Source organism: Benincasa hispida, unplaced genomic scaffold (genome assembly GCF_027475165.1).
Source record: "Benincasa hispida cultivar pf3 unplaced genomic scaffold, pf3_genome.v1.1 HicScf1857, whole genome shotgun sequence".
NCBI classification, from domain to species: domain Eukaryota; kingdom Viridiplantae; phylum Streptophyta; class Magnoliopsida; order Cucurbitales; family Cucurbitaceae; genus Benincasa; species Benincasa hispida.
The window spans coordinates 30,879-48,808 of NW_028326250.1; the positions used below are offsets into that span (position 1 = coordinate 30,879).

General features: G+C 36.3%; 3 protein-coding genes and 1 long non-coding RNA gene across 6 annotated transcripts; all 4 read right to left on the reverse strand.

The window, feature by feature from the left end:
• Positions 1-1,462: 1,462 nt before the first annotated feature.
• On the reverse strand, positions 1,463-4,869 carry LOC120084678 (multiple organellar RNA editing factor 2, chloroplastic-like). The gene is made up of 4 exons (XM_039040490.2): positions 4,345-4,869; positions 4,157-4,254; positions 3,902-3,967; positions 1,463-2,036 (listed from the first exon to the last, which is right to left on the reverse strand). Exons 1-4 carry the CDS (start codon positions 4,773-4,775, stop codon positions 1,894-1,896), a joined length of 738 nt encoding a protein of 245 aa, XP_038896418.1. The 5' UTR covers positions 4,776-4,869; the 3' UTR covers positions 1,463-1,893.
• A 2,133-nt stretch (positions 4,870-7,002) lies between these two features.
• LOC120067903 (uncharacterized) lies at positions 7,003-10,530 on the reverse strand. Of its 3 annotated transcripts, none has more exons than XR_016526836.1 (3): positions 9,926-10,530; positions 8,465-9,094; positions 7,003-8,365 (listed from the first exon to the last, which is right to left on the reverse strand). It is a non-coding gene; the product is annotated as an uncharacterized LOC120067903 (long non-coding RNA). The 3 variants fall into 3 exon arrangements; XR_016526835.1 differs by having other exon boundaries at positions 7,003-8,015; positions 8,099-8,365; positions 8,465-10,530; XR_016526837.1 differs by having other exon boundaries at positions 7,003-7,171; positions 7,952-8,365; positions 8,465-10,530.
• Positions 10,531-10,986: 456 nt separating this feature from the next.
• LOC150030482 (uncharacterized) lies at positions 10,987-11,610 on the reverse strand. The gene is made up of 2 exons (XM_090309683.1): positions 11,436-11,610; positions 10,987-11,162 (listed from the first exon to the last, which is right to left on the reverse strand). The coding sequence occupies exons 1-2, from the start codon at positions 11,608-11,610 to the stop codon at positions 10,987-10,989; spliced, it is 351 nt and encodes a 116-aa protein (XP_090165809.1).
• An 80-nt stretch (positions 11,611-11,690) lies between these two features.
• On the reverse strand, positions 11,691-17,599 carry LOC150030483 (uncharacterized). Its single transcript, XM_090309685.1, has 6 exons — positions 17,525-17,599; positions 17,355-17,411; positions 14,472-14,646; positions 12,356-12,509; positions 11,955-12,148; positions 11,691-11,800 (listed from the first exon to the last, which is right to left on the reverse strand). The coding sequence occupies exons 1-6, from the start codon at positions 17,597-17,599 to the stop codon at positions 11,691-11,693; spliced, it is 765 nt and encodes a 254-aa protein (XP_090165811.1).
• Positions 17,600-17,930: the final 331 nt, after the last annotated feature.

Consider the following 17,930-nt stretch of genomic DNA (forward strand, 5'->3'; position numbering starts at 1 on the left):
TGGATAATGCTCTCTTTGGGCTGAGGATGGAAGGTCAAGTAAAAGCCCATAAATTTCCGTTTGTTTGTGTTTGTTGGTTTGTTTTTGGGATAGTTAGGAATATACCAAATCTCGTCCAAAATATTAGCAAATGTAGTACAATGTAAAAAATATCACTGATAGAAGTCTATTAATGATAGTCTATCACTTGTAGATTTTGATATAGTTACAATTCTTTAAAAATATTGATATATAGTTTATTATTATCTCTGAAAATGTTATTTATTGCAATTTTTTTTTTTGTTGATACATATTTTTGATTTTTTTTTTCTCAATAGAAAAAGTGGAGTTACAAATATATCAATCAACCCAAAGTATTTATAGGTATAACGCAATATAAAAGAATGTACAAATATAGAAAAATTTAGATTCTCCAAGTCATTGAGTCTCGTGAAGTCTATCACTAATAAAAATCTGTCAATGATAAATTTTACGATATTTGCAATTCTCTAAAAATGTTGCTACAAACTTAATAAGTAATCCTAAAAGTGTTATCCATTTTAATTATTTTATTATTTTAGAATGTTTGGACCACCGATTTCAAGTTGATAGAATGAGCACTTATAACTCACTCAATGCATATCCAACTATTATTCTTTTCCTTGGTGTAGCTGGGCCATCCTGGACTTGAACCAGAGACCTCGCCCGTGAAGTAAATCATCGCACCTATGGTCCAATCATTGATAAAGCAATTCGGTTTGGCGAGAAAAACAATTTTCAATAACTTGTTGATCCCTATCCCCAGATTTTGATCTTAAAATAAGAAGATTGGAAATAATCCAACGGAATGCTTAAAATGGAGTTCTCTTTATGAGTTTGTCCATTCGAGCAGTCTGTCGAAAAGAGAGTAGTGGATGAACTATCCTAATCTCTATCTTGAGTACCTCCCACTTATTGATTCAATTACAAGGGGTGGTTGACTCTTGATTCAATTCAAAGATAGACAGTGAACTAAACGAATCAAAAAGCAAAGAATTTAGTTGGTGATGCTTACTTCAGAAACAAAGCCATTAGTCTCTTTGGCAAACCAGTAATAAAGACTGACGCTGGACTCGCTGCCTCGCCAATCCGCAAAACTCTTGCCAATGGGTTAAGTTTGATTGAATTAAATAGTTTTTTATTAGCGTGTGAAACTTATAATGGCTCCTTGAGGGCTTTATTTAAATCTAAGGAGCGTATCCAAGTGCAAAATAAATTAGAGATTATTCTATACACGCTACCATAAACAAGTAGCCAAAGCAAGCACAAGTTTCACACTAATTGGCACATACTCATTCCTTCAAAGTTAAAAATAATAATGATCATTATTATTAATTAACCCATTGGCAAGAGTTTAATAAATTATATAAACCAACCGTTAGAAGAAGCTTTTGCAAACTCGATTTAAATACCTCAACCACCATATAGTAAAGATAAAAGACAATTTCAACATCAAGGGGTCACTTGCAAAGCTTCCCAAGCTTGTTATTAAATTTTCACGAAGGTTATAGATTATATCAAATTTTAGAGAACTAAAAAAGTCGAAAGCCTTTGTACTAAGACTTTGAATAAGGCTATATCAAACTTTCCCTAAACGCCCACAAGTCCACTCACATAGCTCTTGCTTAGACTTCAAATGTGCACACGTTCAGAACTAAGCAAACTCAATAAACATTCACTAGGAACGCCATAAAGATATTTATCCATGTTCATCGGCAAAAGTTAACATCTACTGAACATGACTCTTCTACCAAACAAATAACTTCAGTTTAATGTTTCTAAAATTCCTCAAGTTCTCCAATTTGCCTTTCCAGATATTTCAGATTCCCTTTCCCATTAGTCATATATGCACATTTTCTCAATGTCTCAAATGCATCACCTTGCATTTTCTCGGCGTCTCACATAGCGGGTTCTGTCATTATATCTCGGTCTATCCTGAGCTCTCTGGGGCTGTGGTTCCACCCTTCTCTGTCTCTCTGGTGGCCTTTGAACAATCTCTCCATTCACGAACAACTCAGCTGCACCCAACAAAATCAGTGGGGTTAGCATTATCAGTTGACAATTATCATCTATCAAGTCCTAACATGCTTCAAGTTTATGAAATACGAGCACTCAAAACTTTGACCTTCTCAACCAAAATTATTTGGCTTCATGAGTTGAGATGGTTTCTATGAATGAAATTGCTGTATTGAGTGAAAAAGATATTCCCAACTCCAAATTTTTAGGATGCTGCTAGTAAGCACCGCAAAACATTATAAGCAAGCTGGATGTTTCTTCTCTACTGATCTGCATCTCCACAAAGTTTAAAGAGCACAGAACAGTCTAAAGAGACATTTGTTGCAAGTCCATTAGCATTCAAAACTAAACATTGTCTTCAAGACTGTTTTAGGTTTGCCAAGATAGACTATACACATTCTTTAGATAACTCATTGGAGAAGCAATCTAGTTTTCGTTCATACTATCAACCACAAGCTTCCACTACTAATGAATATGTGATGCAAGAAAGCTATTTGGCATAATATATCAGGAATCAAAACTAAACTGCGAAGATAGACTCAAATACATTTAAACAAACTTTAATGTTCCATCTCTACTGATCTGCAACTCTACAAAGTAAAAGGAGCACAGAACAGTCAAGAGAGACATTTGATGTAAGTCCATTAGCATTCAAAACTAAACATTGTCTGAAAGACTAGTTTAGGTCTGCCAAGATGGACTGTGCACAGTCAACAAGCTAACTGTTGCAAGACTAATAGCAATCGCTTTTTCTTCAAAAACTTCTCAATACTGTCACAGTAAAGTTTCACCTCCATATATAGGATCCTAGAAAGCTATTTAACAAAACATTCAAGCAGAATTTAATGTTTCATCTCTACTGATCTGCATCTCCACAAAGTATAAAAAGCACAGAACAGTCAAGAGAGACATTTATTGTAAGTCCATTAGCATTCAAAGCTAAACATTGTCCAAAGGACTAATTTAGATTTGCCAAGATGGACTGTAACCCATTCTGCAATACCCTATAGAGAAGCAAAATATTTTTCTTTCCATACTCCTCCATACAATCAAAACAAAGGGACTGAAATAGGAATGAGGTTAAAAAAAGCACTTCAAATAAATTTCAGTGAATTAGCGCAAAGTTAATTTATCATCTCTAATGATCTGAATCTCCACGATATATATAAAATCTCAGAACAGTCTAGAGTGCATTTGTTGTGAGTACATTAGTATTCAAAACTTAACATTGCCTAAGTGACTGATTTAGCTTTTCCAAGATGGACTCTATCATAACTTTTCCTGTTTGCATCCACAAGTCATGTTTCTCGCACTTTATAAGATGTCAAGATAATATTTATAAAATAATTTTAAGGACGATTAGTTAGAACGGATATCAATGCACGACAAACATACATAATGTCTCATCTCTACTGACCTGCATCTCCAGAAAGAATATAAAGTGCAGGACAGTCAAGAGTGACATTTATTCTAAGTCCATTAGCATTCAAAACTAAACATTGTCTAAGAGACTGGATTAGCTTTGCCAAGATGGACTTTAATGTCATATGTTAAATTTCTTACATATGCTCTCACCTGTTACAACAATGCTTATAAACAGATTATTATAATATAGCATGTTCAAATGGTTGTCAGTGGACTATGGGCAGGAATAGGATTATGGTTCATCTCCACAATGAGAATCAAGCACAGAATCCCAAAGAAGGATATTAATAAGTCAATCAATTAAACCCCACAACTGCCAAAAGAGACTCTGCCAAGATGGACCTTCTAGGTGTCAATCTCATTATCTCTCAAGAACTCTTTGATCGGGATTTGATGCAAGACCCAAAAAAATGAAGGAAAAAAAAAAGTTTCAGACAATTACCCCCATAGTCTTTATACTCAGGGTCAACATAAGAATCAGGAAGAACAAATAGAACTCCTGGCAAGCCTGTAGACAAAGATTCCAACAAAAATCGTCAAATACAAGCATCACGACTTCAATATAGCTAAATAACACACAGCTTCACAGTTATCAATCCCTTAAAATTGAAATGCAAGAAAGGAAATAATCATGGCCAGTACGTTATGGCACAAGAAGACGAAAACAGAAGATAATTGACATCAACACAACACATACCTTCGAGCTTGTTGGAGGTCTCTTCATCGAGCTCACACCCAAACCCAAAATACCTCTCACAAGAAACGTTATAAATCTTCTTCTTCGCTTCTTCTTCACTGGTCAAAACACAAAAACGGGGACAAAATCAGACCAACAGATAGCGCAAACAAATGAAGAAGGAGATACATCACATAATCAAAAAGTACCTGCCAACAACTTTAGCGAGGGTCTGAATATAGCAATCAATCATCTGCTGCTTAGTGGCACCCTCACCACCAGGCTTGTCCATGACAATGAGCCAGTGCTCATAGTCACAGCCAGGGAAGAGAGGTGCCATCTCAGTGGGTGGACGATCACTGAAGTTGGAATTAGAATTAAGGGGAGAGTAAGACGAGTTACCAGACCGATTGACGCGGCAACGAATCGAGGTGAACCTGGAGGCGGAAGGGATAGATCGAACAGCATGGGAAAGGGGAGGGAGAGATCGACGGCAGAGAGTGAGAGAAGGGAGTGAAGGAGGATGTGTAAGAGTAGATGAGGAGGAGAAGAGACGCCTTTGAAGAAGGGAGAGGCGAGCGGTGTAGGCGGAGGCAGAGGGGGAGGCGGAAGCCATAGCTCGAAGAAGTGATAACGCCATAGCAGGCGAGAGAGGTAGGGTTTATAGTGATGAAATGAGGATATGTGAAGAAGAAATTGATCCGACGGTTTTAATAGCAGAAGGCACCGTGTAAGATATTCCTTTTCTTTCTTCCTGGGCCTGCCCTTTCTGTCTCTTCACGGCCCATGATTAAATATCTACTTTTTTAATTTTTTAAAAAAATACTAATAAAACTTAATTGTTTGTTTTTAGTTGCTTTTAGTTATAGTCAATAACTATTTGTTAATCAAAATGTTATTAATGTGTAGTTTAAAATATTCAATTTTGAACTTAAACTATTTTCTCTTGAAAGAATAATACTCAAGTCTATTATAGGATGGTTTGTTTATTTATTTTTATTTAATTTATTCACTTCAAGAAGTTTGATATGCAATCAGGTATGTTTGAAAGTGATTTTGAAAAGACCAAAATTCCTCCAATTCATTTTTATGGCATAAAAACTATGTTTAGGATTGTAAAATCAAAGATTACATTGAATTTGAATTATTAATAAAATGTTTCATAGTAACTTTAAAACAAACAAATGTAATTTTAACAATTTTAGAATCACTCTTATATATGCTCTAAATTTAACTAACTACTTTTTAATATGAATAAGTTAGAATCTCTTGCTACGAAATTAAAAGTTCAAACTTTCACCTCTGTGAAAAAAGATAGAGAGATGAGGATCCTTCTTTTTCTCAAAGAACAAATGAGTTACCAATGACCTATTACATCAAATAAAACATTGTGGTCTTATAGTATTTTTGGGCCCTTAGGGTCCTCAACTCTATAAACCTGACCCTACGTATCCATCCAAGGTTCAAATCTTGTAAAATGAAGAGTAGGATACTAGGATAACTATAAGGGACCGTTTAGTTTAAGATTTTAAGGATGTCCAAGAATTAAGTATGTCTGACAATAAAAAATAATAATAATAATAAAAAATCGGGAAATAAGATTGTTGAAAATGAAGGATGATTGTGTTTATATATGAGAATGTTATCAAAATTTTATGGTAACAAATTAGCTTTGTATTTTATTCATAGAATTAATCATGAACATCTTTATAAAATTTTGATAGATTAATTGATATACAATAAATTCAAGAAGTGTCACCACGTGCCCGAGACGATGCAGAGCAGCGGTGTCCTAAAGAATAGTTAACTTTAAAATAAAATAAAAATGAGTCGCCACCAATCTTTTTTACGGTATGATTGTACACAGAAGTAAAATGAACAATTTTTAATTAAGAAACGAAAATGGTCTGCAAAAACTAGAATTGAGTTTGAGAGTCATTTGTGTATGGGAATTGTTAGTACCCCACAACACCCATTTAAAAAACGGTGGTCGAAATTTAAATTTTGAATGGTTTTTTTCTAAGAAATTTATTTGAAAAAAAAAAAGCTTTAAAACAAATGTGTTATTTTACCCCTCATTGCTCCAATTTTGAAATAATAATCCTATAAAATAAGTTGATAAATTCCATCGATTAGGCTATATTAGAATTGAGGAAAAATTCCTCACCTCAAGAATACGAAAAATTATTACAATATCTCAAAAATCGTCACAATGATAGCCTTTTAATAAATAATTTTTTTAAAAAAATATTAATTAAATTCATTTTCTCTTATGATTAGATCTCGGACTCCGAAAGATGTCTCACCTCAATAATTCTAATAAATCAGACTCCCAAATTTTCTAGATTTCATCATAATTTTTTTTTAAGGAAAACGTTTGAAATTATTAGCAAACATCGATTAGGAAATCTTTTGAAATCATAGATTAATTTTTTAATGTTTGAAAAAAAAAAAGTGTAATTCTAAAGAAAATTTTTAAACGATTTAAAAAAAAAGTTTTATGAACTATTTTAAAACTTAGAGAAATTTAAATTAGAAGGATTTTAAAACTTTGAGAAATTTTAATTAGAAATCAAGTAAGACTTAACATGATTATTATACAAGTAAAACATAATTAAAGGAGCATCGTAATAAATTAAGCAAACATGAAAAAAGCATATGAGAGTTTTAATAAAAACATACTGGAAATCTATCTTGTAACGACCCGACCCCCTAGGACTCAAGCTAGGTCGTTACTAATGCATGCATGTATGTAAGTTAAAACGAAATTCTTTTTATAATGAAATACATGCTAAATAAATGAGATAACTAAAAAGATTTTCATTAAATTGAAATACTTAGAGTCAAAGGATAGGATACCCATAAATCATGAAAAGAAACAAATAAGTCTGAAAACAAAACTTCAACGGTAGTCTCGAACTTCAAAACTGAAAATGTAAAACATAATAGAAATATTAAAATATGAATGGAAGCATGTAAACTAGTCCCTGATGGCTCGATCAAAGATTCCTCTTGTCAGTCGCCAATGCATCTCACCTGAAATAACAACATGAGAAAGGATGAGTATAAAAATACTTAGTAAGTAACCCTACTACTGGGGTCAAACTAGGCATGCCTACCTCTGGTGGAACATAAATACTCCTGTAGTCCTCACGGGACTCATACACGAATAACTGATTTTGATCCTACTGTAGTTAAGTATCCCCACTACCTCTAGTAAGTCTCATAGGACCAACAACCTCTGGTGAATCTCGAAGGAAAGCACCACCTCTAGTGAATCCCGAAGGAAACACAACCTCTGGTGGATCCCGAAGGAAACCACTTCTTCTAGTGAATCCCGAAGGAAACACAACCTCTGGTGAATCCCGAAGGAAAGCACCACCTCTAATGAATCCCGAAGTAAAAACAACCTCTGGTGGATCCCGAAGGAAACCACCACCTCTAGTGAATTCCGAAGGAAACACAACCTCTAGTGGGCATCTAACTAATCAGTGAGGACACTATCACGATTTAAACATCACAAGTATCATATCAAGGTTCTATAACATATGCATCTCATCATCATGGTTCTATAACATATATATACATCTCATTATCCTAGATCAAATACAATTTCATGGATTGAAATATCACCTCATCCTAGCATTCAAGTATCTATATGCGCATTTAATCTTTCAGATCCTCATACGAAAACATACATCGATTATATTATACTATCAGGTTGTCATGCTATCATTCTGTCATAATCTCAATTTTTCATGCTAGCTACATCTAGTGTCTGGCCCGTGGGTAGTTTCCAGTAGTAAGATTACTTACCTCAGATCGCAAGTCCAAATATTTCTCTCTAAGCAACTACTCGATAATGAAACTCAAATTAAACCTACAACATAAACCCAACATTTAATTCACACTAAGGCTCGATTCCACCCATCAATTCATACAATTAACCCCAAAATAATTTACCTAAAGTGTAGCTTAACCAACAGTCATTTCCAAGCTTCAGCTTCAAAATCTCCACTAAATTCCACAAAGAAAAACAAGCTCTAATTCCAATGAAAAACGACCTTAAACCTTCTAAATATAATAGTCAAGTCAATACTTAATCTAATCATTAGTGGGTATCCGGAGATCAACCTAAAGAACCACAAATGTTACCAAATTTCTTGTTGAAAACGAACTCGAACTCGTTGAACAGCATGTTGCGCACTTCAGACTACTCCAATCTTGGATCTAAATGCCAAATATAATAGGTATCAACCAAAAGGAAATCCAAAATTTAATGGGCAAACAAGAACCTTCAAAACTCAACCGATATGCCAAACAACTTACCCAACAACAGAACCGACAACAAACGACGACTGCAGAGGCTGGGCAGTGCTTGGACGGATGCGGAAGAAATTAAGTATTACAAAAATCATCAAAAGAAAGAAATGAACTAGGAGAAGTGGAAGAAATTTTCCTCCGAAACTAATTGAAAATTAAGCATTACCACAATTTGAAAAGTTCTAAAGATGTCTAACTAAAACAGCCACCACGCCTATGAATCTAGAGTTATAGTTCCATGAATAATATACCAAAATCAAACAAAGAACAGAGCATTTAAGACACAAATGTAACAACCCGACCCCCTAGGACTCAAGCTAGGCCGTTATAAACACATGCATGCATGGAACTTAAAACGAAACCCTTTTATAGTGAAATAAATGCTAAATAAATAAGTAAATTCAAAAGATCTCCATTAAATTCAAATATTAAAAACAAATGATAAGGTACCCATAAATCATAAATGATAATAAATAGGTCTGAAAACAAATCTTAACAGTAAATTTCAAACATCAAAACTGAGAGTTGAAAAACATGAAAAGAAATCTAAATATCATGAGTGGAAGCATAAAACTGGTCCCCAGTGACTCGATCATGGATTTCGCTTGTTATTCGCCGACACGTCCCTACTCTTACCTGAAACATCAACATGAGAAAGAATGAGTATAAAATACTCAGTAAGTAACCTCACTACTGAAGTCAAGCTAGACATTTATGTCCTCTAGATGCCTACCTTTGGTGGAGCGTAAGCACTCTCCTAGTCCTCATGGGATACATACATGCATTAATAACTGAATTTTATCCTATTGTAGTTAAGTATACCCACTACCTCTAGTAAGACCCATAACCTCTGGTGAATCCCGAAGAAAACACCACTTCTAGGGAATCTCGAAGGAAACACAACCTCTGGTGAATCTCAAAGGAAAGCACCACCTCTAGTAAATCCCAAAGAACACACAACCTCTAGTGGGCATCTAACTAACAGGATACTATCACGATTACAGCATTACAAGTATCGTAACATGATTCCATAATATTCATATACACTTCATCATCATAGTTCTATAACATACATATACATCTCGTCATCATAGTCCCATAACATACATATACATCTCACCATCCTCATATCAAATAGAATCTCATAGAATAATATATACTCAAATCATGCTAGCATTCGAATATCTCTATGCGCACTTAGTCTTTTAAATCCTCATATTAGCAAGGCATACATAAATATCAAACTATCATCAAATCCTCAGTAAATCATAACTACATTGTCTGGCACGTGGGCAGTTCCAGTAGTAAGATTACTTATCTTAATCGAAAATCCACAGATAAAATCAGACAACCAAACGATGACAGTGACTTGAAGTAACGACCCTAGCATATGAATACAACCATTAAATTTCAGTCCAACAATAATTGTGAAATCTTAGACCCAATTCCAAAATATCTAAAACTTACCCAACGAAACTTGATCAACAACACACCTAACATTTCAATCTCCAAAATCTCCTATTAAGCAGATTCTAATTCCAACTAACGACTACTTGGGACCTTCAAAGAAAAAAAGCCAACATTCAGTTCAGTAACCGATGAGCGTCAAAATCCTTCAAGAACCTCGATCCACAAAAAATAGATCTTATCTAACTCTAAAAGTCCGACGAAAACCAATGCAGCAATGATTGACTGGCGAAAATTGGTGGGCGTGGCAGGTCGGAAAGGCAATCGACGGCGATAGCAACCTCTACGTGAACCAGACAGGTATGGAGAGCTGGCGAGGCTGGGCGGCTCACGGTGGCGCAGCTGCACACCACAAACGGCGAGGGGCGTCGCGTGGAGCAGGGCTTGGCACGGATGAAAGCTGGCTTTGAAAGGGAACGAAGGGTCTCCAGGGGCGGCGGTGACTTTCGCGGTGCGAGAGAGGCGGTCGATTGGATCCGACGGTGGGTTGCGCGGCTCGGATGACTGGGCGGAGGAGGGTGAAGGGGAGGCGGTAGCTTGCGAGTGACGAGGAGGAACACGAGAGGGGTCTCGGGAGGAAGAGAGCGTGAAGGGGGACGACAAAGAGAAAGGGAAATAAAAAGAAGAAAAAAATAAAAATAAAAGAAAAGAAAAAATAATATAAACTATTATAATAAAATATTTACTTTATTTTATTCTTTCCTATTTCATTTCATTTTATTAAATTCCTTTCCCCCAAAATCTCCAAAAGCAACCCTTTCCTTTCCAATTTGAAATCAATTCCTGACATTAATCTCAAATTTAATTATGTACCATGAAAAGTCCAATTTCTAAAATTTCTCCCCGATTAAACCATTAAATCGAAACACCTCTTACTCAGTAATTAAATTTTAGTAATCCAATTAAATTTTCAAAATTACAAAATAATCTCAAATATTACAAAATACGGAAATTACATTACGACAAAAATTCAGGAAGTTACATTCTTCCCTCATTAAAGAACTTTCATCCTCGAAAGTTTACTCCTGAAACAGTTTCGGGTACTGGGCTCTCATCTCATCCTATCGCTCCCAAGTAGCCTCCTTGAGCTGGTGATTCTGCCACAGGACTTTCACAAATGCATTTTTCCTACGATGCAAAGTCTTTACCTCTCTGGCGAGAATTTCTACGGGCATCTCCTCGTAGCTCAAGTTGTCATTCAACTGCAATGGCTCGAAGTCAACTACATGGGATGGATCTGTCACATACTTTCTCAGCATCGAAACATGGAAGACATTATGAACTGAAGAAAGTGATGGAGGCAACGCCAAACGGTAAGCTACAGGGCTAATCCGTTTTAGGACCTCGAAAGGCCCAATAAATCTCGGACTCAGTTTTCCTCTCATTTCAAACCTCAAAACACCCTTCATAGGTGCCACTTTTAGGAATAGCTTATCACTCGTCTCAAATTCTAGGTCCTTACATCTCACATCGAGATAACCTTTTTTTCTACTCTGAGTTGTTTGCATACGAGCCTTGATCTTCTGTATTACCTTATTCGTGGTTTGCACTAGCTCAAGTCCTAGCAACTTCCTCTCTCCTACTTCATCCCAACACACAAGAGACATGCAGCTCTTCCCATAAAGGGCCTCAAATGGTGACATTCCAATAGTAGACTGGTAGTTGTTATTGTAAGCAAATTCCATCAAATGTAGGTAGCATCCCAGCTTCCTAAAAACTATATTGCACAAGCGCGTAACAGATCTTCTAATATCTTATTCAAACGTTATGTCTGCCCATCAGTCTGTGGGTGAAATGTTGTACTGAAATCCAACTGAGTTCCCAATGCTGTCTGCAGACTCTTCCAGAAGTTGGATATGAAACGGGTGTCTCTATCTGACATAATGGACACAGGCACCCCGTACAATCTCACTATTTCTTTCATATATATATATTTGTGCCCACTTGTTTATTGAGAAAATAGGCTTCCCTGATATGAAGTGTTCTAGCTTAATGAGTCTGTCTACTATAATCTAAATCATGGTGAAACATTTTGCTGTTCGGGGAAGCCCCACAATGAAGTCTATAGATACGTGCTCGTATTTCCATTCTGGCACACTCAATGGCTGTAACAAGCCTGTGGTCTTCTGTCTTAGGGTTAGGCACTTACTGACGAACTCAGCTATCTCTCTTTTCATGTCATTCCACCAGTAGTAACGCTTTAAGTCCTGGGACATCTTGGTTCTACCAGGATGAATTGAAAATAGGGAATTGTGAGCCTATGGCAATAGCTCATTCTTAATGCCACTATTCGCCGACACGCACAAACGTCCTTGATAGAAGCGATCACCTTTTTCTAATACAAAGAATTCCACATCCTGGCTTGACTTCACCTTATGAACTTTCTCCTCCAGATAAGGGTAATACCTTTGCACATCAATAATTCTCTACCTTAGACTCGATTGCATTGACAACTCCGTGTACTGTGCCGTGACTTTCCCCACTGCTACTGGAATCTCGGCCCACTCCAAATCCTTGCACAAATGAGTCTGTCTGGTAACGAGGGCTGCTGAATGGGCTACTTTTCTACTTAGAGCATCTGCCACTATGATAACGGGCAGAAATGCACATTATTACAACGCAAAATTATAAAACAATGCAGGGTTGCGATGATAAAAGTATACATTATTGCTTCCAAAAGCATTAAGTTCACAATATTGCGGTTGCATGCATCCATCGCATTAAAACAACTAACTTGTATATTTTTGTGCAGAAAATGCGTTGACACAAGGCGGAAATGCGATCCACAGAAATTAACGTCTGAGAGCATTAAAAGATTGCGTTGACGTAAGGCTATGCAATCAAAATTGCGCTCATGAATATCTGCTTGAGAAGGTTGTTGCATAGAGCGGGCGCATCATGGTGGGCGCATCTGGGTGAAAAGCGTAATAAATCACGATGGGACAGAAAACTGACGGTGGTCGATTCCGAATTAAGTTGACAAGCCGTTAACGACCTACTATAGAAAGTACACTCAACTCTTCGGTAACAAATATTCGACACATCAGACAGAGAATTAATACCATCCCATCAGTGAATTCATAAAAGAGAATAAGTCTTCCACCCTGAAGCTCTATAAATACCGAAGGCAACCTTCAGTGAAAGAGTTAGTTCAGTTAGATAATTTCCCCTTTAGATAGAAGTAGCCCTGTTCATAGTTTTCTTTTACTTAGAAGGCGGAAGCGAGTGAAGGGAGATTATACTGAGAGATCGTTCTGCTGAACTTGGAAGAGTGTCGAAAGCGTCGAAACCAGAGAGAGGTCCGACTCTTGCGGAAGCAAGAACATCTTTTGAGCTGAATAGAGATAACAGTGTAAAACCTTGGGAAGCAAGGAATTGCTACCAGACTCTCTAACCTTACTTCCATTTTCATTTTGTACTCTGAACTTATTTATAGAAATGGAAATTTCCTCTTTATATTTGTTCACTCTTTGTACATTACGCATGAGTAGCTAAATCTGTCAAATGGGTTGAGAAACATTTAGCTAGCATAACTAAGGATCTTCATTCGATGCGATTATCTTGTATGATGTATGCGTCATTCGTCCATTAAAGATACTCGGGAAGGTAATCTAAGGATAGAATCTAGGCTTGGAAAAGTCAGGTTAGAATCTAGGCTCGGGAGAGTCAGATTAGAAATGCATAATCAAGAGATATAAGCTTAGGAATAAGCTCTGTTTTCTATTAACGCATCGCATGCATCCTAGAGATAGGTTATGATTGCATGCAGTCACCTTGTCCTTGTGTGCATCCTGCATCATCGCATAAGCAATAAGTAGAGACTTAGGAATAAGCTCTATTGACACTATCACATTCATCGCATGCATCCTAAAATTAGGAGCCATCACATTTGCATTGGAAAATGATTTGTTGTCGCATAAGTGTAGCATGATCGCAATGTTTAAACGCATTATCGGGAAACGCTAGCTAAAGACCTTCTCAACCCATTCTGCCGCACACTTGGTGTATCTATCGCATAACTACTCTTATCTCAAATCCACCCATACTTTTTATACTGTAAACAACAAACCAACCAACTCTTTGAATCATTTATTACCGCAAAGTAATCTAAAAATTATTGCCACATATTGTCTTCCTTAGTCCTTGAGTTCAACCCTGAGCTTACCAGAAAACTCAGTAGGATTTATACTTGGGTCCTGCTGAGAAAACTTGTTTGCACAACGCATTTTCCATCACTACAGTTCCTTCCATTATTTCATCGCATAAAATAGCGCATCACACTGCATTCACCTTCCCTGGGTGATACAAAATTTCGTAGTCATAATCCTTCACCAGCTCTAACCACCTTCGTTGCCTTATGTTCAACTTCTTCTGAGTAAAGAAGTACTTTAAACTCTTGTGGTCGGTGAAAATATGTATCTTCTCTCCATATAAATAATACTTTCAGATATTTAGAGTGAAAACCACTTCTGCCGATTCCAAATGTGGGTGGGATAATTCTATTCATGATTCTTCAGTTGACAAGAAGCATAAGCAACCACTCTACCTTGTTGCATCAGCATGCATCCCAATCCTTTCTTGGAAGCGTCATTGTAGATAACGAAACCACTTGATCCATCTGACATTGTAAGAACTGAAGCTGAAATCAACTTTTGCTTGAGATCTTGGAAACTCTTCTCACAAGCCTCACTCCAAATGAAAGAGGCTCCCTTCCAGGTCAACTGAGTCAAATGGGTGGCTATGCGAGAAAAATCCTTCACAAATTGCCTATAGTAGCCTACTAACCCAAGGAAACTACGCACCTCGCTGACCGTGGTTGGGTGAACTCAACTTGTAACTGCCTCAATCTTCGCAGGATCCACATAGACTTCTTCCTTCGATACCACATACCGTAGAAAGGACACATAACAAAGTGTGTTGTGTGTGTGTGTGCGTGTGTGTGTGTGTGTGTGTGTGTATTAACATTTATAAAAAAATCTGGGCAGGAGCAGGGATCGGGTTCGGGGTTGGGGATGAGGCGGGGATCCTCTCCCTGTCCCCGACCGGGGGGCGATGACCTGATTTAAATCCCTGGTTTGACCTTCGTACCCGGTCAAACTAGGGATTTCTCAATCTCGTGGAGAATGTCATCCCTAGTACCTAACCTTATCCCTATACTATAGACCATTTAGGCTGTATCTTGAACATTGTCCTTGTATGTCTTTATATACTGTTTAAGACTCATATGATAGCCTTGGATGTTAGTTTATTGGGTTTAAGGTTATAAGACAAAATAGAATACAACACATCAATAACATTTATTGAAATAACATTAATAACTCTTTATTGTAATATAGTTGACATTCAACACACGGAAGCTATTGGGATACTAAGCACTCTAACTACATCAATTTTAGTGGATTAACATGCATATTTAGTTTCTTTCAGAAAATAGGGTTAAAGTGAACAACCTTTGAAGAATTCCTTTGATATTCCAATCTGTCACAAACGTCTTCTTGAATCTCTTAAGTTGATCACCACATGAGTCTTCTATACTAATCTCATGCCTTAGATTGGATTGTGAGATCCAAATTGAGGTGAATTTGGGATGAATTTGAAAAGATTGAGAGGAAACCTTTGACAGAAACTTTTTCTGTTAAAAAACAAATTTGCATGCCTAATTTCTCTTAGATAAATCAAGTATATATATACATTGAACATGTAATATGTTTAAATGGAAGATTGACACTCAATTTTCCACTTTATAAGCGGATTAAGTGTATCAATTAGTGGAAAATCCAATTTTTTCCACCCATTTCATTTATATTATTATTAAATGAAATTTCATAAATTCATAAATAATAATAATGAAATTTTAATTTAATTTAAATTATTTATTTATAACTAAAACAATTTAATCAAATTAAATTAATTTTATATTTTGAATTCCACAAATCCAAATTTTAAATAAATAAGTTGTTAATTAATTAAATAATTAAATATCAAATATTAAATTAATAAAACACCTAATTCAAACATGAATAATTATTTATTTAATTAATATTTAAATCATATTTAAATATTTTATTCTCTCCAAAATTGTTTAATTAAACGTTAATTATATTGAATATAATAATGCAAACCCTAAACCAAATTTGAACATTTTAAATTCTCTCATCACGCTATTTTAAGGTTTAATCATTTTATGAGCTTATAGAGGGACCTAATGGATCTATAGATCATGAGCTCCAACGATTTGAGATTAATTAGCTAAACTCTTTAATTAAATTAGTCAATATTCGTTAACTACCGAGACACACCACTATACCTTAATAGTTGCACTCTCATCACTGTACATATATTTCTGTCCACTTGATTTAACCATAATCAATAAGTCGATCTCTCACAAGTTGTTTGTATTTACAGCTAGGTCAAAATTACTATTTAACCTCTGTAATACATCTTGCTTCTTAAGTCTCCACTAATCCTCTAATGAATAATTGGTTTATGGCCTACCAATAATCTGAGTCCTTCTCAGCAATAGAGAGGGCGTGGCCCCTTTGTTCAAGACCAGGACTCAGTACTTAAGGGAACAACCTATCTGCTAACCCTAAAATGGTAATGAGTGAATTCCATCTTGCAGGACTATGTCTTCAACTATCTATTCGGTCTTACCCTTAAAATGGGAGACTTATTGAGCGGTGATGTTGAGTCACTCTCACGCGTGCAAATTAAAAGATAATCCCGAATAAACAGAAGTTCATAGTTAGCTCAGGTTCAGATCGAGTTACCTTAGGTCATCAAATTGAAATAGTTAGTTTTAATAGTAAACGGTCATTATAAAGAAAAGTGACTATTTCGTGGCTCGGTATTATACAAATATCTTTTGCATAGGACATCCCCATTCACATGTCTCCACATGAATGTTCTTGGGATCACATCGTTTGTATCAATATAGAAAATGGGTCACATCCATAATGTCCCCAGGATAAGGTATCCAACCCTATCTATATACTTATAGACCTTTTTGTCTATATACTAAAACTTGATCCATGATAGCGGGTAGAAATACAAGCTATTAAAGTCTTTTATTTAGATTTATAAGGGCTAACAAGCAGAATATACGGTGATAATACTAAGAATTTATGTAAAAAGTGAGCTTGCGTCGATCAGTACTGAAAATCTTCGCTAACCCAATATTATGCGTTATTTTGCGTCAAAATGTCTATTTTCGTAACTATTATAGGAATCGATCGCATGCGTTGAATCCCAGACCATCGCAAAGTTGATCGCATGTGTTCATCGCATGGATGTTGCGGCTACAGTGTAATAACCATGATAGAAGGTTGATTGAAAGGTGGGTGGAATGCGTTGGTACTTCGGGAGAAACAAGCATGACCGCATACCTTAAGAGTATCAAAAAAAATAAAATGATGTTGACATCACCTACCGCGCCAAAAATGGCAGTGATTCCAGCGGGACCATCAATGTTGTCAGCATCTGAGCTCTATAAATAGAGCCTTAGATCCCAAATTCAAGGCATCTGAGCTTCTGCCTTAAGGCAGATCCTTGTGATCACAGATGAGAGCATGAGCAAGATTTTCTCTGAGGATTCTTCACCTTCACAGCCCATTCCAAGTGACGACCGGAGTTTCGTCGGAGATAGGGCTCGAGAGAGATTACTCCACCACCCATCCATGGCACCACTGACAGGCTTGACGAACATCTGATGGAAGCAAGAGATTGCCTACAACTAGCCTTCCATCTTTCTTCTTATCTCTGTATTGTATTACATTTTGGCTTAAGACATTAATACATTCTGTAATCAATTCATTTCTTTAGTTCCTTCAATACCATATTCTTCATCTCCTTCATCTTTGTCATCGTTTACCTTCGTCGTTTAGTGATCCAAGGCGATCACATACTCAATCGTGTAGCCTAGAGATAGAACGCATGTAGCAACTCATCGAGAGGTGTGCGTTGTGCGAGTATAGTGAGTTAATCCCCTTTGCTTGGTGTGAGGCTA